The sequence below is a fragment of the Mixophyes fleayi genome, chromosome 6 (genome assembly GCF_038048845.1).
Source record: "Mixophyes fleayi isolate aMixFle1 chromosome 6, aMixFle1.hap1, whole genome shotgun sequence".
Lineage (NCBI taxonomy): Eukaryota > Metazoa > Chordata > Amphibia > Anura > Limnodynastidae > Mixophyes > Mixophyes fleayi.
The window spans coordinates 224,097,653-224,122,220 of NC_134407.1; the positions used below are offsets into that span (position 1 = coordinate 224,097,653).

General features: G+C 42.1%; 3 protein-coding genes across 6 annotated transcripts in view; 2 read left to right on the plus strand and 1 right to left on the minus strand.

Annotated features, from left to right (window-relative positions):
- LOC142160132 (uncharacterized) overlaps window positions 1–4,604 on the minus strand; it is a 187,585-nt gene extending 182,981 nt beyond the window's left edge. Inside the window, exon 1 of the mRNA XM_075215100.1 lies at window positions 4,481–4,604. The gene's annotated coding sequence lies outside the window, so the exon portion shown is untranslated. The remainder of the gene's footprint in view (window positions 1–4,480) is intronic.
- Window positions 1–24,568, plus strand: part of LOC142160075 (uncharacterized) — a 282,721-nt gene that overhangs the window by 54,415 nt on the left and 203,738 nt on the right. The window lies entirely within an intron of this gene.
- LOC142160109 (uncharacterized) lies at window positions 4,679–24,308 on the plus strand. Its single transcript, XM_075215069.1, has 11 exons — window positions 4,679–4,736; window positions 7,416–7,730; window positions 9,788–9,949; window positions 11,121–11,312; window positions 11,431–11,509; window positions 11,620–11,687; window positions 11,846–11,957; window positions 15,667–15,777; window positions 16,755–16,852; window positions 16,987–17,095; window positions 22,352–24,308. The coding sequence occupies exons 3-11, from the start codon at window positions 9,872–9,874 to the stop codon at window positions 23,254–23,256; spliced, it is 1,752 nt and encodes a 583-aa protein (XP_075071170.1). The 5' UTR covers window positions 4,679–4,736; window positions 7,416–7,730; window positions 9,788–9,871; the 3' UTR covers window positions 23,257–24,308.

The following is a 24,568-nucleotide window of genomic DNA, read 5'->3' on the forward strand; positions in this document are numbered from 1 at the left end:
GCTTTCTTTGCCACCATTCCCTTTCTTTATCCCAAATGTGCCCTCTAACCGCAGTAGGAGGGGCTTAAGCAGCTGCTTGCACCACTTGGCTACTTAATGGCATCCAGAACCGTATTCCTTCTGGATAACTGTCGCTGCTAGTGTGTTACTGGTGTACCTGGGCTAGTACTCCTGACCTATTCCTATATATCAGGACTGCTGTGGATGGATCCTACCCGGCCTATCACACTGACCAGAGCTGCTTGATAGTGGGCAGGGCGGTGGTACTGGAAAGCTGGGTCCAACCCTCAGAACAGCTGGAAACGGATTAGATTTTGTAGGTCACAGGAATTTTCAGTATGGAAGAAGTCATCAAGCAGGTCTTGAACATAGTAATGTTTATTTAGCTCAGCGTCCTGCCAAGGACAGTTCACACTGGTTTAAGGCACCAGGGATCGGGTCAGATGGAACAATAATGATACATTTCAGTGTACAAGGGCTCTCTATTTATACAGTTTTAGAGACTAGTCTTGGCAGGGGGTAAGCCAGCCCGCTGATCTGATGGCTCCGCACAGACTGCAATATTTCATTCAAACATTAACATCAGGATGAGATGTTCTTTAAACATGGATTTTAAATGTACTTTATACTTAACAAAATTTGCAGTAATCTGTGATATCCTAAATCACGTTGATCAGAGATTTCTCACTTTAACCACAACACAGGTAACGACTTTTTAAACTTCACATCAAAAGACTTACTTAGCATTTCCTGCTATCAGCAAAACAGACTCCCTCCCCACATATGCCTAATTGGGGTTTCCTCTAAAAAGGTTAAAACAAAAACGAATTTCCTCCCCTGGTCTCAGAAATACATTTCCTATACCAAAATACACACAATATAAAAAATAAGTACATTTGCAATTATATAAATAAGCGCTCTGTGCTATTTCCTTTAAAGACATTCATACCATAAGTTATTTATAAGTGATCCTACAGTAAGTATATCAGTATATAGCAGTGGTTCCCAAACTTTTGCAGTTCGCGGCACCCTTAGAGTCTCCATAATCTTTTTAAGGCACCCCTCCAAAATAATTACCAAGCAGTCCTTTTTTAGAAGTAGTTGGGTCAAAAAATTGTAATAAGTATTTAGGTCAGGACAGAAATGCTTATTTAGTTGTATGCAAAAATGCCCCCACTGCATCCAGACACTCTGCCCCCACTGCATCCAGACACTCTGCCCCCACTGCATCCAGACACTCTGCCCTCTCTCACGCTGTCCCCCCTCCTCTGCCCTCTGTCACGCTGTCCCCCCTCCTCTGCCACGCTGTCTTCCTCCTGTCACGCTGTCCCCCTCCACTGCCCCCTGTCACGCTGTCCCCCCTCCATTGCCACGCTGTCTTCCTCCTGTCACGCTGTCCCCCTCCTCTGCCCTCTGTCAAGCTGTCCCAGCTCATCTGCCCTCTGTCAAGCTGTCCCAGCTCCTCTTCCACACTGTCCTCCTCCTCTGCCCTCTGTCACGCTGTCCCAGCTCCTCTGCCCAGCTGCATGAGAGAGGAGGATGCTGGGTCCCGGCGCCCGGCGGATTGGTAAGTGTTTCTGTTTGTTTGGGGGTTTTTTTATGGCTGGCCCGCGGCACCCCTGAGAGCCGCGGCGCACAGTTTGGGAACCGCCGGTATATAGTATTAAGCAAGTATAATAGTATATAGCAGGGGTCAGCTAAAACCTTGTCAAGCCTGGTGTGATATAGATATATAAACACACACATTTTTTTATTTTTTTTTTGTAGATTGTTCAAAGGATAGGGGGCATTAGAAAAAAAAAAGTATTTAGTCTGTTATCGCCGTCCAGAGATGGCAGAAAAAGAACAGGTATTTTGTGCTAAGCAGTGCTTCCCTGTGCAAAAGCAATATTACCCCTCTAAAGAAAAACCCTGTGCGATTTAGTAAAGGAAAATTGTGCTTACCCTCCAGCCTCAGGTTCCAATTCTCAGGTTCAGTTATGAGGCGCTGGATTTTGCTTTTGTTCGTTTACGTCGCTTCTGATCGGCAGCTAACAACGCTGCCTACCACATTCAGGAGAGGAGAAGGAAAGGTGCGAAAAGAGGAGAAGTGGAAGACAAGGGGGTAGAAGGTGTGGTGCAAAGGACTGTGAGGACACATAGGAAACAAGGGGGAAGAAATGGGATGGGGGGGGGACAAGGGAGACATGCACACAAAGAGGTAGAGAGAAAGGGACAGGTAGCCACAATGTAAGACAGATACACACAAACAATTTGGGCACACATGGGCTGGGGGGGCAGAGGCACACGTGGGGCGGTGGCACGCATGGGGCAGGGGGGACAGGTGGCACGCATGGGGAAGGGGGGGCAGAGGCACGCATGGGGGACAGAGGCACGCATGGGGCAGAGGCACGTATGGGGCAGGGGGCAGAGGCACGCATGGGGCAGGGGGAGGGAAAGAGGCAGACATTGGGAGGGAAAGAGGCACTCACTTTCTATCAGGCACAACCAATAATGAGCCTGAAAGGAGGAGAAGAGGAGAAAAAGAGGTAGAAGCAGGGACACAGTCAGACACTAGATGTTGTGCTGTGGTACCTATATAAATGACTGCACGCGCGCTACAGTCCAAACAGAAAGTAACTGTTCCCCCAGAGAGACAGGCGGCGGAAGCTCGGAGCTCCCAAAAAACAGCATTCCCCCTTGATGTCTGGAAGTGACCTTGGGGCCGGCGTGCCAGTGAAAACGGCTCCGTGTGCCACATCTGACATGCATGCCGAGGGTTGCCGACCCCTGGTATATAGTATAAAGTAAGTAAAGTAAAGGATATAGTATAAAGTAAGTATAATAGTATATAACAAGTATAATAGTATAAGGTAAGTATAATAGCATAAGGTAAGTGTGACAGGATGGACCGCCTATGCCACCCTGTCTGTTTTTGCTGGGAACCGGCTGGCCTTACTTTGCACCGTCCCCTTTTCTTTTCCGAATACGCCCCTCCTGTCGCAGTAGGAGGAGCCTGCTACCACCACTGGGCTCCTTTATGGCGCTCAGAACTTGGGCTGGTACTCCTGACCTCTTCCTATAGATCATGGTTGCTGTGGATGGACCACCCCTGGCCTATCACACTGACCAGGGCTGCATCGGTAGCAGACAGAGCGGTGGTACTGGAGAGCTGGGTCCAACCTCAGAAACAGCCAGAGAAAGGATTAGATTTAGGGTCTAATCTGCAGGTCACAGGATTACAGCTATATTGAAGATGTTTTCAAGCAGGTCTTTGAAGCAAAAAGTGATGTTTTATTTCGCTCAGGTGCCCTGACAAGGACAGTTCCACTGATTAAAGGTATCAGTGGTCAGGTCAGATGGAACATCAAAATGATACATTTCAGTGTACAGGACAGTGCTTTTTATACAGATTTGGACACAGGCTATTTTTAGAATCAGGATTTAACCTGTTTACCAAAACATACATTTACATGCATTGCAAAGCTAACAATATTTACACTTATCTGTGAAATTCTAGAAACTCTGATGTCCTGCATATTGTTTTTAGATGCAGAAAATCTAGCAGCACATCTTTAATTAAACCTTCCTGTCTTCAAGTGAACCCTCACACATCAAAAGATCCAATCAACATGAATCCTTTCATCAGACAGTCGCAGAATACACATTTCCAAAGAAAGGTACAACCCAAACAAAGCATTTCCTTACACCAAGATATACAAAAGGCTTTCAAAATAAAGACTTATTGTATCAGATATATACATCAGAAATAATGCATTTCCTCTAGAAAGGTTAAAACAGAAACACAAATTTTCTACCCTATTCTCAGAAATAACGATTTCTTATCTCAAAATATACATAATCAAAAATAAATGCATTGGCAATTATATAAATAAGCACACTGTGCTCTTTCCATTAAATAAATTTATACCAGAAGTGTCTGTGTTAAGGAATTTAGATTATAAGCCCCAATGGGGCGTTGACAGCGCTGTGGAATTAGTGACGCTATATAAATAAATGGTGATGATGATGATATATAGTATAAAGAAAATATAATAGTATACAGTATAAACGAAGTATAATAGTATACAGTATAGAGGAAGTATAATAGTATACAGTATAGAGGAAGTATAATAGTATATAGTATAAAGTAAGAATAACAGTATATTGTAGAAATTATGTATAATAGTATATGGTATAAAGTAAGTATAATAGTATATAGTATAAAGTAAACATAATAGTATACAGTATAAAGTATAATAGCATAAAATAAGTATTATAGTATATAGTATAAAGTAAGTCGAATAGTATACAGTAAATATAATAGTATATAGTATAAAGTATAATAGTATAAAATAAGAATAATAGTTTATAGTCTAAGTCTAATAGTATATAGTAAGTATAATATACAGATATATATATATATATTCCCATCTACCCCTCATACAGTGATCAGCACCATATCCAGCAGTCACACAATGAAGCTGTATCCCCTACATACATCATGTGTGTCCTCATTGTACACTCAGTGATCCTGGTAATAATCCAGCTGCTGTAGGTATCAGACAGGACACAATGTATCTCTATGTACACTCTCTGCTACACAGGACAGCAGGGAGCTGGCAGTAATGTCCCGGATGTCATGTGACACAGCCATGTGACCTGTCCCTGCAGAAGGAGTCTCCGGCGGCCATTTTGTTGTAGCCAATCTCACCAAACGCTGTAGCCCAGGGCCGAGGACACCCGGGAGAGAGAAGGTGACTGGTAGTGATTGTAACTCCTATTACATGTCTGTGTCTTCTTATTATATTTATATAGTGTGTGATAGTCATCATAATCTATAAATCCTGTATTATATAACATAGTCTTATTATACAGCCTGTTCTGGGGATGTCAGTCCTTACAGTCTAATGGTGATCACTATATCTATAGTATATACAGTGTCCTGTCCTTATATCTATATCTATAGTATATACAGTGTCCTGTCCCTACATATATATCTATAGTATATACAGTGTCCTGTCCTTACATCTATATCTATAGTATATACAGTGTCCTGTCCTTATATCTATATCTATAGTATATACAGTGTCCTGTCCCTACATCTATATCTATAGTATATACAGTGTCCTGTCCTTATATCTATAGTATATACAGTGTCCTGTCCCTACATCTATATCTATAGTATATACAGTGTCCTGTCCTTACATCTATATCTATAGTATATACAGTGTCCTGTCCTTACATCTATATCTATAGTATATACAGTGTCCTGTCCCTACATCTATATCTATAGTATATACAGTGTCCTGTCCTTATATCTATAGTATATACAGTGTCCTGTCCTTATATCTATATCTATATTATATACAGTGTCCTGTCCTTACATCTATATCTATAGTATATACAGTGTCCTGTCCTTATATCTATATCTATAGTATATACAGTGTCCTGTCCTTACATCTATATCTATAGTATATACAGTGTCCTGTCCCTACATCTATATCTATAGTATATACAGTGTCCTGTCCTTACATCTATATCTATAGTATATACAGTGTCCTGTCCTTATATCTATAGTATATACAGTGTCCTGTCCTTATATCTATAGTATATACAGTGTCCTGTCCCTACATCTATATCTATAGTATATACAGTGTCCTGTCCTTACATCTATATCTATAGTATATACAGTCTCCTGTCCTTACATCTATATCTATAGTATATACAGTGTCCTGTCCCTACATCTATATCTATAGTATATACAGTGTCCTGTCCTTATATCTATAGTATATACAGTGTCCTGTCCCTACATCTATATCTATAGTATATACAGTGTCCTGTCCCTACATCTATAGTATATACAGTGTCCTGTCCCTACATCTATAGTATATGCAGTGTCCTGTCCTTACATCTATATCTATAGTATATACAGTGTCCTGTCCTTATATCTATATCTATAGTATATACAGTGTCCTGTCCTTATATCTATATCTATAGTATATACAGTGTCCTGTCCTTATATCTATAGTATATACAGTGTCCTGTCCTTACATCTATATCTATAGTATATACAGTGTCCTGTCCTTTCATCTATATCTATAGTATATACAGTGTCCTGTCCTTATATCTATAGTATATACAGTGTCCTGTCCTTACATCTATATCTATAGTATATACAGTGTCCTGTCCTTACATCTATATCTATAGTATATACAGTGTCCTGTCCTTACATCTATATCTATAGTATATACAGTGTCCTATCCCTACATCTGTATAATACTCTCATATTTGTAGAATTGATTACTCAGGTACCTTATTATCCAAGGGACTTACTAAGGATTATGATCTGTCTTATTTAATTTGAGAACTATGTATAATACAATAAAGAAGGCCATTCTAGGAAAACTATAAACATTAAGTTATGTGTTTACTCGCGTAATATTGAGGTGCAATATGATTGTGTCTTACCGGTTAACAATCCCATTACTGTACTTTCCAAAATATTTTTGCAAAAATGTACTGACTTTCCTCCTACATACCACTACATTTGTACTAGTGGTATGTGTGTCCTGTAACTGTAGTATGATTCATTTGTAATGGCCTGTGATACAGATAGGTAGCACAGAGGCAGGATTGTTACTGCCTCTGTAACAATCTATATATATATATATATATATATATTTGTGACTGGATCACTATTAAATAACTTTTGGTATAAGTTTATTTAAAGCAAATAGAGCAGGGCACTTATTTATGTAATTGCACGTGCACTTATTTTAGATATTGTGTATATTGTTAGATAGAAAATCGTTATTTCTGAGACCAGGGTATGAAATTCGTCTCTTGTTTAACCTTGCTATAGGATATGCCTATTTCTGATGTATATTGCTGATAGAATGAGCCTTTGTTTAGAAAGTCTGCTGCGGATTGTGTTGTGGGTAAATGACTTGTTAGAAGTCTAAACCTGTTTTTGGGAATGTATATTCTGCAACTGTTGGAACAAAAAGGTCTTTTGATGTGTGAGATTTCACTTGGAGACAGGAAGGTTTAATTTAAAACATGCTGCTATATTTCCTGCGTCTAAAACAAAGATGCCGGACATCACAGCGTTTCTAGAATTTCACAGATAAATGTAAATATTAGTGGTTTTACAATGCATGTAAATCCATGTTTGTGTAAATAGATTACATCCTGAGATCTGAGGGAATATTCTAGACAGAATGGAGCCAGGTAGGTCCAAGGGTCTGGCTTACCTCTACTAGGAGTTATGTCAGAACTCTATAAAAGGTGAGCTGTGTGACCATGTAATGTATTCTTCTGATTTTCATCTAAACTGATCACTGGTACCACTAACCAGTGTGAACAAATAAACATCTTGCTTCAAGACCTGCTTGAAAACATCTTTAATATTGCTGTATTCCTGTGATCTACAGATTAGACCCAAAATCTAATCCGTTCTCCGGCTGTCTGAAGTTTGAACCTAAGCTTTTCCAGTACCACCGCTCTGCGTGCTACCAGCAGCTCTGGTCAGTGTGATAGGCCAGGGAGGATCCATCCACAGCAACCCTTATCCATAGCAAGAGGTCCGGAGTTACCAGCCCAAGTGTACCGCACAGGAGTACACTAGCAGTGACAGTTACCCAGAAGGACCGTGGTTCTGAGCGCTATAAAGGAGTTCAGTGGTGGCAGCAGGCCCCTCCCACTGCAGCAGGGGCGTATTCGAAATAACAACAGGGAACAGTGGCAAAGTAAGCCCAGCCGGTTCGTATTATATCAATGTGACCTGTGTATAGTGATCATTGTGTATCAGGTGTGTGATATTAGTGTGACCTGTGTATAGTGATCAGTGTGTATCAGGTGTGTGATATCAGTGTGACCTGTGTATAGTGATCATTGTGTATCAGGTGTGTGATATCAGTGTGACCTGTGTATAGTGATCAGTGTGTATCAGGTGTGTGATATCACTGTGACCTGTGTATAGTGATCATTGTGTATCAGGTGTGTGATATTAGTGTGACCTGTGTATAGTGATCATTGTGTATCAGGTGTGTGATATCAGTGTGACCTGTGTATCAGGTGTGTGATATCAGTGTGACCTGTGTATAGTGATCATTGTGTATCAGGTGTGTGATATCAGTGTGACCTGTGTATAGTGATCATTGTGTATCAGGTGTGTGATATCAGTGTGACCTGTGTATAGTGATCAGTGTGTATCAGGTGTGTGATATCAATGTGACCTGTGTATAGTGATCAGTGTGTATCAGGTGTGTGATATCGGTGTGACCTGTGTATAGTGATCAGTGTGTATCAGGTGTGTGATATCGGTGTGACCTGTGTATAGTGATCAGTGTGTATCAGGTGTGTGATATCGGTGTGACCTGTGTATAGTGATCAGTGTGTATCAGGTGTGTGATATCGGTGTGACCTGTGTATAGTGATCAGTGTGTATCAGGTGTGTGATATCAGTGTGACCTGTGTATAGTGATCAGTGTGTATCAGTGTGACCTGTGTATAGTGATCAGTGTGTGTCAGGTGTGTGATATCAGTGTGACCTGTGTATAGTGATCAGTATGTATCAGGTGTGTGATATCAGTGTGACCTGTGTATAGTGATCAGTGTGTATCAGGTGTGTGATATCGGTGTGACCTGTGTATAGTGATCAGTGTGTATCAGGTGTGTGATATCGGTGTGACCTGTGTATAGTGATCAGTGTGTATCAGGTGTGTGATAGCAGTGTGACCTGTGTATAGTGATCAGTGTGTATCAGGTGTGTGATAGCAGTGTGACCTGTGTATAGTGATCAGTGTGTATCAGGTGTGTGATATCGGTGTGACCTGTGTATAGTGATCAGTGTGTATCAGGTGTGTGATATCGGTGTGACCTGTGTATAGTGATCAGTGTGTATCAGGTGTGTGATATCAGTGTGACCTGTGTATAGTGATCAGGGTGTATCAGTGTGACCTGTGTATAGTGATCAGTGTGTATCAGGTGTGTGATATCAGTGTGACCTGTGTATAGTGATCAGTGTGTATCAGTGTGACCTGTGTATAGTGATCAGTGTGTGTCAGGTGTGTGATATCACTGTGACCTGTGTATAGTGATCAGTGTGTATCAGGTGTGTGATATCAGTGTGACCTGTGTATAGTGATCAGTGTGTATCAGGTGTGTGATATCAGTGTGACCTGTGTATAGTGATCAGTGTGTATCAGTGTGACCTGTGTATAGTGATCAGTGTGTGTCAGGTGTGTGATATCACTGTGACCTGTGTATAGTGATCAGTGTGTATCAGGTGTGTGATATCAGTGTGACCTGTGTATAGTGATCAGTGTGTATCAGGTGTGTGAGATCAGTGTGACCTGTGTATAGTGATCAGTGTGTGTCAGGTGTGTGATATCAGTGTGACCTGTGTATAGTGATCAGCTTGTATCAGCAGAGTGCAAATTCATATAAATGTGGGGAGCGAAATAATTTCAATTTCTAGAATAAAATGAAAACGGAGACCAAACATTTCGAATTCAGTCATTTGTAACAGATTTCGAGTGGAGCAATTTGCATCCAATAGATTTCTGGGAGCACCAAGACTTCTGGTCATGAGAGGACCATTGGTTGTAATACAGCATTGTGTGATGGTTTCTAAGCAGTCTTATGAAGCTGGATCAGTGGAACTTCTCACAAACGCTGACTACAAGTTATATGGCTCGGTGAGAAGAGGAGAACATAATTGTGACTCAATGTTTTGGATTTAAATATGTTACATGTGTAGTACTCTTTGATGTTTTATTATAATCATTATATTTTTCCCTAGACAATTGAGCAGTGAGGAGCCAGAGCGTCTTTACTAGAAGTCAAGGCTGAAACCTGTGGGATATAAATTCCAGATTCACTGAGGATGGACAAGGACGGGAGTTGCATCAATGAGAGGATATTAAATCTCACTCTGGAGATCATCTGTCTGCTGACTGGAGAAGTGAGGGATTCTGGGAACGTCACAGTGACATCACTCTTCTATTAATATAACAGGGACATGACTGGAGAAGTGAGGGATTCTGGGAACGTCACAGTGACATCACTCTTCTATTAATATAACAGGGACATGACTGGAGAAGTGAGGGATTCTGGGAACGTCACAGTGACATCACTCTTCTATTAATATAACAGGGACATGACTGGAGAAGTGAGGGATTCTGGGAACATCACAGTGACATCAGTCTTCTATTAATATAACAGGGACATGACTGGAGAAGTGAGGGATTCTGGGAACGTTACAGTGACATCACTCTTCTATTAATATAACAGGGACATGACTGGAGAAGTGAGGGATTCTGGGAACGTCACAGTGACATCACTCTTCTATTAATATAACAGGGACATGACTGGAGAAGTGAGGGATTCTGGGAATGTCACAGTGACATCACTCTTCTATTATTATAACAGGGACATGACTGGAGAAGTGAGGGATTCTGGGAACATTACAGTAACATCACTCTTCTATTAATATAACAGGGACATGACTGGAGAAGTGAGGGATTCTGGGAGTGTCACAGTGACATCACTAATTTATCTAATAATAAACAGAGAGCTGACTGGAGAGGTGATTCTGGGAGACAGGCTCCACACCTTCTGATTCTGGTCTCGGAGATGTACCCCTGTGACTCCAGCCAGACACATTTATTCCTTAACTGTTTTGGATATCAGAAGTGTACATTTGGATGTAGCTGACAATAATATTTGTGGCCATTTGCTTCTGTGAGATCCTTTGTAAACCTATTATCTCTATAAACTTACCCCTCCTGCAGGGCTTTCCATCTTCAGTGGGTCGGCTGTTCCTCATTTTTTGTCCAGCTCCCACTACAACGTCATCTTGCTGTTTGCGCTACACTATCCAAAGCAGGTGATTCATACGTGGGGGCCGGCTGTAGACAGAGGGCACTGAACAGTGGGCCCACTGAAGGTGGCGCAGGCAGCAGGAGAGGTAAATGCCATATACGCTACACGTTCATGTATATAGGAAATGATTACCATATAGGTTGTATTCATACTTAGATTGCTGAACATTTTGCAGAATTAACCCATAAAAATAAGTCCAACTAGGTGGCATTTTCATTTAATGTTTTATTGAACTCTCCCTCAAAACACAGAATTACATAGTGGTGAAGAAGACATCCGTTCAGTATCAGACACCCGGCAGCCATCCCTGTGTGTCAGGAGGATTGAGCAGGACCCAGAGCCCCATCACGGTGCCTCCACCTCACTCACTGATACATGAGAGAGACAATGACCAGAAGATCCTGGAACTGACCAACAAGATCATTCAGCTGCTGACTGGAGAGGTGACTGCTGGGAATGGGACATTATACAGTAACACCCGGGGATGTGTCTGGGTGATGACCATTGTGTGTGTCAGGTTCCTATAAGGTGGATGATGTCACTGTCTATCTCTCCATGCAGGAGGGGGAGTATTTAGATGGACAAAAGGGTCTGCACTTGAACATGATGGTGGATTATCCCCAATCCCTCACGTCATGGGGTAAGAGGGGACTGTTACTGTAAAGGGGAGATCAGATTTTAGGGTCACCTAGATACACACATCATCTGATAATCACATATAAGTATTCAGTCATTTTGTGTCTCCTACAGGTGGATCCAGTAAGAGAAATATCCCAGAGAGATGTCCCCGTACTCTTTATTCAACGGTTTATACACAGGTAATTGCAGTTTCCCATAGGAGTGTCAGTTAGATGGATTTTAGGGTCTCACAAAATACTGAAATTCCAGCGTCACTTTTTACTATATGATCTGTAGAGATTTAACCTCAATTCATTTAGACCAGCATTATTAAATTTTTGTTTTGTGGGTAATTTAGGGTGATAACCTGATTGATATAAAGGTAGAAGATACAGAGGGAGAAGAAGAGACGTATGTGAGGGGTGATCAGCAGTGTAAGGAGGAGGAAATCCCTACAGATATCAGCACAGGTGAGTAATAACACTTATTACAGAAAAGAGTCACATATTCTCCTTGTTCAGTCACTACAACAATCTCTTATTCTACACCTTCCTCTGTCAGTACAAACTAATGAGGAAATGTATCTGCCCAGTGGGGGAGTCAGGAGCCATCAGCCCCTATTAGACTCCTGCTCTCCTCCTCACATCATATCATTGTGCTACCAGCCCAGAGATCTGACTAGTCTCCTCCTCACACTGGTGATTCTCATACATCAGGAGCCATCAGCCCCTATTAGACTCCTGTTCTCCTCCTCACATCATATCATTGTGCTACCAGCCCAGAGATCTGACCAGTCTCCTCACACTCACCATAGTGATTCAATCACTAATCAATGGACTGGATGTAGCGTTACCCATGATGCTCCCTGTGCACTATTTAATATGACATTATCCATGATTTTCCCGGTGCACTAATAGTAATAATATTTGTATATGCAATGCTCAGCAGCGATGTGGATGTTTCAGTTATTATGATCACCAAAATATTGTTTCCTGCACAGAGGACTACAAACTGTGTTGAAACAGGATGTCTGTAATTTGATATTCTATATTGGTATAACCTGTACTATGCACTGAAAACCTAGAAGGCAAAGTATCAAGTTAAAGGGCTGCTATGTAACTGGAATTGATCAAGCTGATTTGTGACACTATGCGCCAAGTGGCTTAATGTCCCAAAGCTGATTGGGTTAAATCTCAGTGCCATGCGCCGGGTGTGTAAGTGTGATATATGCATCTAAGGTGTCCCGATGTATTTATATAAAATAAAATGTGTATTAAAATGAATTAAAATAATTTTCCTCGCTCTGGTAGGTCAGTGATTATAGCGGCTCTGGTGTCGGTACTCTGCCGCTGCTCCGGTTACCGTTCACTGGGAAATTGGTTCCAGAGTTGTCCTTGTGGTCCAGATTGCAGAGTCTAGCGACGGCTTCTAGCGGAGTCACCACCAGCAGCAGCCTGAATGCAGTGGCTGGCGGAGGAACTTTCAATGGTGCATTTGGGGGTAAATGTATCAAGCTGAGAGTTTTGCGGTGGGTTTGAAAAGTGGAGACGTCGCCTATAGCAACCAATCAGATTCTAGCTTTCATTTTGTAGAATGTACTAAATAAATGATAGCTAGAATCTGATTGGTTTTTCAAATCCGCTGGAAAACTCTCAGCTTGATACATATTCACCCCCCTGGTGTCAAATGAGAGACTCCGCATGGAATGGAGCATACTGGAGATCCAGAATCAAAAAGATCCAGGATTAGTAGTGTGGGACCTGCTGCCCCAGATATGCCCAAACTCTGGAGCTTATTTCAGCTTGAGAGGGAAGCCAAGGCCTGGAACTAATACCCGGGAAGTATTTCAGGCAGGAGATTTAAAGATTAAATGTTCAGCCGTAGACTAAGTGCCAGCGGGCTGATATATGTGCAGGCTGCATGTATTACCAGGATTGGTTAAAGGGGCTGGAGACTGGATTACCTCCTGCCAGGTTGTCTATTCAATATTGTTTAAAAAGATCTGTACTGTGCATGCAAAATGTATTCTTCAACAATTCTGGTGGATCACCAGTATCCCTTACTGGTATGTAAACATTCCTTACCCTTCAAGAACATTAAACCATCATTGCTTTCAAGATTCTCCCTGACGCCTACTGACTGTAAACTATGACCAACAACTAAAACTTTTCTCTGTCCCCTTTTTTTCCGGTGTTGAACCCAGAGTCTTTGTCAACACTCTGTCTGCTGCCCTGATTTATAGTAAGCGATTAGGAGGAACCATGCAATTACCAGCAAAGAGAGGCTGCAGTAGCTATACCAGCTAAACAGAAGTACGGTGGTGTAGGAGCCTGGTGGTGGCAGGTGTCTCCAGTAGGATTAGTCAGTAACGGTGGGTTACTGACGGAAGGAAATCCAGATACACTCTAGCAAGACCAAAAAGGAACCAGGTGGCTGAGTTAACACCAAGATGTCCAATCTCCTACTGGAATGACTTATTTCAGAAAAATAGAGACAACCCAAAGATCATTGGGGTCACATTAGGCCATGGCCGTCATATGGTTGCAGCTTTTGCAGATTATCTAATTTTCTCTACTACTTTGCAAGCCATCTCTATCCATAACATCATTCAACAATTGTACACTTTTGAAATACTCAATAACCAGCTTCTCAAGTGTCCTCTGTGTCCTCCTCTTTTTACTTAATTTGGTCTGTGAAATACTTGGGCACACAGATATCACGTGATCACTCCCGGCTTTATTCTGTAAGCTACCTTCTCCAATTGACTCAGAATGTTTTATACATTATCTTCCCACATTCACTGGGATTACAATGAAAGCTCTCGCTAGACTACTTTCCATTTACAAGATGGTTCCATATCTGGTTCCCTTCTACTTTTGTCCTCTTTTTTGGATATATGATCAAATGATGCATTTTCTGTCTTCTCTAAACAAGAACATTTTTTACCATCCCAGGATTCATTGTGTGCTTCTATGTCAGACACTTATCTATGGTATGTTTTGTGATCTCCTCAGTTGATAACTTGCCAGATTGTGTTAGAAAGTGGGACTATGTGTGTAGGAAGACTTTTTCCGACTTTTTATTAATTGTTTCCTCTAATGAGGAGGAAACGCGTTAGGATTTATTATGAAGTTCTGAACGTATAGAACCATATATTGGTTCTATAATACAATAGTCTCTCCGATTCAAAATTTGCAGTAAAGCAGGATTGACCCTGGAAAGACAAGTATTCTACCAGCTACTGGTATTCTGGATTGAGACTATTTCTCTTCTCCTCTATTTAGCTGACAAATACAAACTTCAGCACCCGGAGATCTAAGAATATCATCTAATACCGGACACTATAGATAAGTGCAACTACGTGTGTTACTTGCTAATTTGGGTCCACTTATTCATCCGATATAGCTGCCTATCGGTGAGCTTTAGAGAAGTATCTAACCATATACTTTACCTATGACCAGGAGTTTATAATTTATCTGAGGTCCAACTTTACAGATCAGATGGAGATCTAACATCATATTATTATATGTACCGACGCTACTGATATTTGATCTAAATCACATGCTGTAGCTGGATCACGTAGAAATAACTTATTGTAGATATTTATTTCAATTAGGGGTAGATTTCTGTATCAGAAATGTATTGATTTCTGATGCAGTAGCCATATGGTGGAGGAAATCTGTTTTGTATCTTCTGAAGGCAGGCTAATCGAATGCTAATTCAGTGTTTTTATTTTAATGATACGACCTCTTTTAGCTTGAATACACAGGAGGGGGGGTTACCACCTTTCCATCCTGTATAGTTTTCGTCCTGTGTCTTAGAACCTGTCTGAATAATCTAACAGCAAGTAATTTAGGAAATCACAGGTGTAAATTTGCATTATTTCCAAGTCTAGAGAATATTACATCCTGAGGGTAAACATCGAATGTAATATTTTTGGTGTTGTGGTGGCATCTAGGATCAGGGGGCTGGGTTACCCTGCCAATATGTGTGTGTGAGATTCTGTATAAAAAGAGCCCTGTTTGACCATGTTATATTATTATACCATCTGAGCTTCTGGAGATCACCAGTGCCCCCAAACTAATGTGTAACTGTCCTTGTCAGGACTGTTGAACAATAAACTTCACTGCTTGAAGATTCTGCCTGAGATTAATACCTGCTGTATCCTGTGACCAACAGATAACAGCTTACACTCGAATCCAATCCCTGGCTGTTCTGTGTTGAACCCAGCGTCTCTGTGTCAACTCTCTTCCCGCTACCCAGCAGTCCTGATCCATAGTACCCAGCCAGGTGAGTTTAGTAATAAAGGCTATTCCCAATAAACAATGGTCTAAGATGTTCTTAGTAGTAAGGTGGAAGAGGCTGGGTACAGTATAATATAAAATATATATATATATTGTTAACATAGAAAGAGGGAAGATGGTGCCAAATACGGTAGTGTAAGCTGGTACAAATCGTCCAGACAGTCAATATTACTGTATATAGAGATGCAAGTACAAAGTGTTCATCATGTCAGGCTGGTGAAAGCAGTATCAACCAATTCTCATAATTTCTGAACATATGCCGAAATACAGACAGAAGAAAGCAGAAAACAACGTTTCAGATGTATCCGTGACAATCAGTAGCAAGTGATAGGTGGCAACGTACCAAAATGATATAAATAAACAGCTTATCTGTATCAGAGGTGCTTGGAAGTGGACTCCAGTCAGCTTCAAGAGGTCAGGAACAGGCGTGTAGATATCTTATGTAGGTATATGATAACTGGATCATCAGCCACAGCACAGTCACTGCTCACAAACTCCACTCATACGGTGTATTGAGAGAGGAAAAAGCCATATAGTGTAGTACTTATGTGCAATAATTTATTCAGCATGTATCATAATAAAACACACTCACAATGTAAACAAGGTATAAAAGCTTATCTGTAATCCTGTGGACATAGGGTACTGCTACACATTGTAGATCACTGGGATATATAGGAAGTAGACACCAATGGGCTCCGCACAGAAGTTCTCAATGGGGTAACTTTTCAGGGACAAGGTAGACAGTACAGCCTTCCGCATACCAGGAGTAGTTAATGGAGAACAGCCTCAACGCGTTTCGTCATATAAACTTCGTCAGGAGGAGTGTATATATATATATATATATATAAATATATATATATAATCAATTCTGCTTTCCCTTTCAAGGTATGGGTTGATAAGGTTCACACATCATCTGATAATCACATATAAACAATGTATTCAGTCACTGTGTGTCTCCTACAGATGGACCCAGTAACAGAAATACCCCAGAGAGATGTCCTCGTCCTCTTTATTCACAGGATTGTACAGAGGACAATCACAGTATCCAACAGGAGTATCAGGTAGATGGGTCTCACCAGTATATGATCTGTAGAGAAGCTGCGTGGATCTTACACACTGATATTTTTCTGTTTAATCTCTATGAATGAAATTATACATTATTCAACTGTTATTTTATTATTTATGGATTAATTAGGGTGAATATCTGACTAATATTAAGGTAGAAGATATAGAAGAAGAAGAGACGTGTGTGAGGTTTGATCAACAGTGTAAGGAGGCAGAAATCCCTACAGATATCAGCACAGGTGAGTAATAAACACTTATTATAGAAAGAGTTACATATTGTCCTTGTTCAGTCCCTACAACAATCTCTTATTCTACACCCTTCTCTGCTAGTATAAACTAGTTAGGAAAAGTATTTGTCATTGGGAGACTCAGATCATATTATTGTGCTACCAGCCCAGAGATCTGACCAGTCTCCTCCTCACACTCTGGTGATTCTTATACATCAGGAACTATCAGCCCCTATTAGACTCCTGCTCTACTCCTCACATCATATCATTGTGCTACCAGCCCAGAGATCTGACCAGTCTCCTCCTCACACTCTGGTGAGTCTCATACATCAGGACCCATCAGTTCCTATTAGACTCCTGCTCTCCTCCTCACATCATATCATTGTGCTACCAGCCCAGAGATCTGACCAGTCTCCTCCTCACACTCTGGTGATTCTTATACATCAGGAACTATCAGCCCCTATTAGACTCCTGCTCTACTCCTCACATCATATCATTGTGCTACCAGCCCAGAGATCTGACCAGTCTCCTCCCCACACTCTCTGGTTATTCTCATACATCAGGAGCCATTAGCCCCTATTAGACTCCTCCTCTCCTCCTCACATCATATCATTGTCCTACCAGCCCAGAGATCTGACCAGTCTCCTCCTCACACTCTCTGATGATTCTCATACATCAGGAGCCATCAGCCCCTATTAGACTCCTCCTCTCCTCCTCACATCATATCATTGTGCTACCAGTCCAGAGATCTGACCAGTCTCCTCCCCACACTCTCTGGTGATTCTCATACATCAGGAGCCATCAGCCCCTATTAGACTCCTGCTCTCCTCCTCACATCATATCATTGTGCTACCAGCCCAGAGATCTGACCAGTCTCCTCCTCACACTCTGGTGATTCTTATACATCAGGAGCTATCAGCCCCTATTAGACTCCTGCTCTCCTCCTCACATCATATCATTGTGCTACCAGCCCAGAGATCTGACCAGTCTCCTCCCCACACTCTCTGGTGATTCTCATACATCAGGAGCCATCAGCCCCTATTAAACTCCTGCTCTTCTCCTCACATCATATCATTGTGCTACCAGCCCAGAGATCTGACCAGTCTCCTCCCCACACTCTCTGGTGATTCTCATACATCAGGAGCCATCAGCCCCTATTAGACTCCTTCTCTCCTCCTCACATCATATCATTGTGCTACCAGCCCAGAGATCTGACCAGTCTCCTCCCCACACTCTGGTGATTCTCATACATCAGGAGCCATCAGCCCCTATTAGACTCCTGCTGTCCTCCTCACATGATATCATTGTGCTACCAGCCCAGAGATCTGACCAGTCTCCTCCCCACATTCTGGTGATTCTTATACATCAGGAGCCATCAGCCCCTATTAGACTCCTGCTCTCCTCCTCACATCATATCATTGTGCTACCAGCCCAGAGATCTGACCAGTCTCCTCCTCACACTCTGGTGATTGTTATACATCAGGAGCTATCAGCCCCTATTAGACTCCTGCTCTCCTCCTCACATCATATCATTGTGCTACCAGCCCAGAGATCTGACCAGTCTCCTCCCTACACTCTCTGGTGATTCTCATACATCAGGAGCCATCAGCCCCTATTAGACTCCTGCTCTCCTCCTTACATCATATCATTGTGCTACCAGCCCAGATATCTGACCAGTCTCCTCCCCACACTCTCTGGTGATTCTCATACATCAGGAGCCATCAGCCCCTATTAGACTCCTTCTCTCCTCCTCACATCATATCATTGTGCTACCAGCCCAGAGATCTGACCAGTCTCCTCCCCACACTCTGGTGATTCTCATACATCAGGAGCCATCAGCCCCTATTAGACTCCTGCTGTCCTCCTCACATGATATCATTGTGCTACCAGCCCAGAGATCTGACCAGTCTCCTCCCCACATTCTGGTGATTCTCATACATCAGGAGCCATCAGCCCCTATTAGACTCCTGCTCTCCTCCTCACATCATATCATTGTGCTACCAGCCCAGAGATCTGACCAGTCTCCTCCTCACACTCTGGTGATTGTTATACATCAGGAGCTATCAGCCCCTATTAGACTCCTGCTCTCCTCCTCACATCATATCATTGTGCTACCAGCCCAGAGATCTGACCAGTCTCCTCCCCACACTCTCTGGTGATTCTCATACATCAGGAGCCATCAGCCCCTATTAGACTCCTGCTCTCCTCCTTACATCATATCATTGTGCTACCAGCCCAGAGATCTGACCAGTCTCCTCCCCACACTCTCTGGTGATTCTCATACATCAGGAGCCATCAGCCCCTATTAAACTCCTGCTCTTCTCCTCACATCATATCATTGTGCTACCAGCCCAGAGATCTGACCAGTCTCCTCCCCACACTCTCTGGTGATTCTCATACATCAGGAGCCATCAGCCCCTATTAGACTCCTTCTCTCCTCCTCACATCATATCATTGTGCTACCAGCCCAGAGATCTGACCAGTCTCCTCCCCACACTCTGGTGATTCTCATACATCAGGAGCCATCAGCCCCTATTAGACTCCTGCTGTCCTCCTCACATGATATCATTGTGCTACCAGCCCAGAGATCTGACCAGTCTCCTCCCCACATTCTGGTGATTCTCATACATCAGGAGCCATCAGCCCCTATTAGACTCCTGCTCTCCTCCTCACATCATATCATTGTGCTACCAGCCCAGAGATCTGACCAGTCTCCTCCTCACACTCTGGTGATTCTTATACATCAGGAGCTATCAGCCCCTATTAGACTCCTGCTCTCCTCCTCACATCATATCATTGTGCTACCAGCCCAGAGATCTGACCAGTCTCCTCCCCACACTCTCTGGTGATTCTCATACATCAGGAGCCATCAGCCCCTATTAGACTCCTGCTCTCCTCCTTACATCATATCATTGTGCTACCAGCCCAGAGATCTGACCAGTCTCCTCCCCACACTCTCTGGTGATTCTCATACATCAGGAGCCATCAGCCCCTATTAAACTCCTGCTCTTCTCCTCACATCATATCATTGTGCTACCAGCCCAGAGATCTGACCAGTCTCCTCCCCACACTCTCTGGTGATTCTCATACATCAGGAGCCATCAGCCCCTATTAGACTCCTTCTCTCCTCCTCACATCATATCATTGTGCTACCAGCCCAGAGATCTGACCAGTCTTCTCCCCACACTCTGGTGATTCTCATACATCAGGAGCCATCAGCCCCTATTAGACTCCTGCTGTCCTCCTCACATGATATCATTGTGCTACCAGCCCAGAGATCTGACCAGTCTCCTCCCCACATTCTGGTGATTCTCATACATCAGGAGCCATCAGCCCCTATTAGACTCCTGCTCTCCTCCTCACATCATATCATTGTGCTACCAGCCCAGAGATCTGACCAGTCTCCTCCTCACACTCTGGTGATTGTTATACATCAGGAGCTATCAGCCCCTATTAGACTCCTGCTCTCCTCCTCACATCATATCATTGTGCTACCAGACCAGAGATCTGACCAGTCTCCTCCCCACACTCTCTGGTGATTCTCATACATCAGGAGCCATCAGCCCCTATTAGACTCCTGCTCTCCTCCTTACATCATATCATTGTGCTACCAGCCCAGATATCTGACCAGTCTCCTCCCCACACTCTCTGGTGATTCTCATACATCAGGAGCCATCAGCCCCTATTAAACTCCTGCTCTTCTCCTCACATCATATCATTGTGCTACCAGCCCAGAGATCTGACCAGTCTCCTCCCCACACTCTCTGGTGATTCTCATACATCAGGAGCCATCAGCCCCTATTAAACTCCTGCTCTTCTCCTCACATCATATCATTGTGCTACCAGCCCAGAGATCTGACCAGTCTCCTCCCCACACTCTCTGGTGATTCTCATACATCAGGAGCCATCAGCCCCTATTAGACTCCTTCTCTCCTCCTCACATCATATCATTGTGCTACCAGCCCAGAGATCTGACCAGTCTCCTCCCCACACTCTGGTGATTCTCATACATCAGGAGCCATCAGCCCCTATTAGACTCCTGCTGTCCTCCTCACATGATATCATTGTGCTACCAGCCCAGAGATCTGACCAGTCTCCTCCCCACATTCTGGTGATTCTCATACATCAGGAGCCATCAGCCCCTATTAGACTCCTGCTCTCCTCCTCACATCATATCATTGTGCTACCAGCCCAGAGATCTGACCAGTCTCCTCCACACACTCTATAGTGATTCTCATGCATCAGTACAAGGGATGTCAGCATAGTGATTCAATCACTGATCAATGATTTGATACCAGGTGTGATATTACACATGATATTCTCTGCGCACTAACAAAGGTGGCATTACCCATGATCCTTCTTGAGTAATAATACTAGAATGTTTACTTCTTAGTATGTGTACTCTAACACTGCAATGCTAAAGCAAAATAGCAGAAGATTCCCCTTCCCCTAAGATCACACCTCCCCCACTACCACCCCAACACACATTTCACACAAACTCCACCTATTTGCACACAGAACTACAACCACACACCAGTCATTGCACAAAAGCTTCCCTCCAATCTCTGTGCTGTGATGCTTTGTACTGTTGCTCTTTTTATGTGTTCTGTATACTGTTCTGCCCTTATGCTTTCTTCAGCTCTCTACTGTTGCCGGTTTGTGTCCTGCTCCATTTACCCACTCTAATCTAATACTCTCCTGCCCTGTTGCTATTTCACTCTTACTGCTCTGTCCTGCTGCTCTCTCCTAACCTCCCAGTGCCTTTCTACACAACAACTTCAACCTAATTAGTAGCTTGTCATAAATTGCTTCATATATGTCCATTTCCAGAACTTCAAGTAGTGTAACTACTCTGCTTCCAAGGCTTCAGTGTTTGTGTATGACGTCAGTGTCTGATTGGGCATTGTGGTTGAACAATGCCACTGGCTAATGAGGCTTTCTGTCCTATGATGCTGGCTGGGCAATATGTAAGCTTGGCAAATACTCGCCAAAGTCTGCTTTTTGTTTGGAGTTGTCCATTGTGGCTGTTCAGCCTATGGGCCTCTGTGGCTGGGTCTATGCATTGTGCTTTATAATGCGGTTGTGTTATATTTTAAGCCAATGTTTTATCTGCTCAAGAGTCATAGTTGCTCCTTGTACATTCATAATTATAATAAAGTGTTCATAGTTTGCATACTCAACTTAAACAACGGAACATCTTCATCTCACTAATACTATGAAAATTTGCTCTTTAATTAAAATATTAACATACATTTATTTATTTTACAGCAGACAACAACAGGAATACCTCAGAGGACTATCTCATTTTTTCCACAGATTTTAAGAGAGAAGATAACCAAATCACACGAAATTCGCCGGGAGAGAACACCATTACCCTAAATATACATCAAGAACTTGACAGTGCAGATATATCATCTCATCCTAATCATAAGGAATGTTCTCCTGATAACTCAGATATTGCTACAAATAGTAATAGAGGTCATAAATTATTTCCCTGTTCTGAATGTGGTAAATGTTTTGTACATCGGTCAATCTTTGTTATACATCAGAGAACTCACACAGGTGAGAAGCCATTTCCATGTTCTGAATGTGGGAAATGTTTTACAAAGAAATCAGTTCTTATTGACCATTGGAGAACTCACACAGGGGAAAAGCCATTTCCATGTTCTGAGTGTGGGAAATGTTTTGCCTATAGATCAAAACTTATTACACATCAGCGAACCCACACAGGTGCAAAGCCATTTTCGTGTTCTGAATGTGGGAAATCTTTTACAAAGAAATCAGTTCTTGTTGAACATCAGAGAACTCACACAGGAGAAAAACCATTTATATGTTCTGAGTGTGGGAAATGTTTCAGAAAGAAATCAGTCTTTGTGGAACATAAAAGAAATCACACCGGTGAGAAACCATTCCCATGTTTTGAGTGTGGGAAATATTTTACATATAAATCAAAACTTATTACACATCAGAGAACTCACACAGGTGAGAAACCATTTCCATGCTCTGAGTGTGGGAAATGTTTCACACGGAAATCAAATCTTGTCGAACATCAGAGATCTCACACGGGGGAGAAACCATTTTCATGTTTGGAGTGTGGAAAATGTTTTACATATAAATCAAAACTTATTGCACATCGGAAAACTCACACAGATGAAAATCAATTCATGAGCTGATGGACATGAACCTCGATTGCAGCAATATGCTAAATATCGTCAATGACATTTATTTTATGAATGTGTTATAAAAAGCATCAATCAATTTACAGAGCGTATACATAAAGCTATATTAACATTATCGAGTTATGGAGAACAATTCAAGCTCCATTCTCACAGTATATTAATGTTGTAATTTAATTCCCATCCACTGACATAGGTGGAATGGATCGCTCGTGTGTGGATCTTATTGCGGTTTCTTATTTATTTTTTTAATCAACTCTATTGATAAGGTTCTTAGTATGTGATGGTTCATATAACAACAAGCAAGAAAAAGTTAAGAGTGAAATAAAACGTACTGTAATAACATGAAACAAATGCTTCATGAAGACTTTGATGCTGATAACAATCATGTTTACAGACTTATAATTGGACCCTTCTATCAGAACGTTCTCACGGTGTCTGTGATTTGCATGTTACCGCGAGGGGTTAACATGATTTCATGTTCACTCCTCACCTTTCACCCATGTTATAGATTAGCTGAAACACACAAGCAAGTCTCTGACATTCATACACACCTAATCACTGCCACCATCTATTATATTAGGGCTGTAGGACCTTGCGCTCTATTATACAAACTTACCAGCTGGCACACTCTATTATGTTCAATAGCCTTTAAATTTTGCCCCAACCAGAGAGCCCATCAATTCAAACTCTTTACCGAAGATTCCTAAGAACATTATGTATGAAAAAAATAGAAACATTAAAATAATCAAATGAAGATCTAGCTCCAATAATACTTGATAATGAAGAACAGCTGTATTGTCCTCTTATGAGGCGTTGTGGTCAGAAAACAATATAGTGAGCGGAGAATCAAAATTGCTTCCACTGTTTGAAATGAATCATGGTAAATTACATGAGACGGCATCAAAACCTTCAAATGCAAATCAGAATTTTTTCCCATGGCTGTGAGGAGTCCGCAAATCGATTGTTTTCATAAAATGACATTAAAAATGTAAGAAATGATGTGACCACTCAAATAATAAACATTCTGACTTGATAAATGCAGAAAAGACTACAGTGTGATCACTCCCATCATCATCATGCTGCAGACAAGGGGGGAGGGGGGGTGGTTATACAAAATACCACTTACTATTTACAAGAGGCTTTGAGACAATTGGGTAATAGGGCTCCAGTCCTGCTTGTATTTAGAAAAGTGAACATTAGAGTTTGCTTGATGGGGCCTCGACCGTTGTAATCATCTCTAGGGAGGAATTGTTTCGTTTCCAGTCACTCCCATATACTATCAACTCCCTAAATAGTGTTTAGATTT

Bases quoted from the DNA above. Each gene is read 5' to 3' on its own strand.
- LOC142160109 (XM_075215069.1), top strand. From the start codon at position 9,872: ATGGACAAGGACGGGAGTTGCATCAATGAGAGGATATTAAATCTCACT. The intron at 16,853-16,986 runs GTAGATGGGTCT...TGGATTAATTAG, and splicing joins GTATCCAACAGGAGTATCAG to GGTGAATATCTGACTAATAT. The intron at 17,096-22,351 runs GTGAGTAATAAA...TTTATTTTACAG, and splicing joins CCCTACAGATATCAGCACAG to CAGACAACAACAGGAATACC.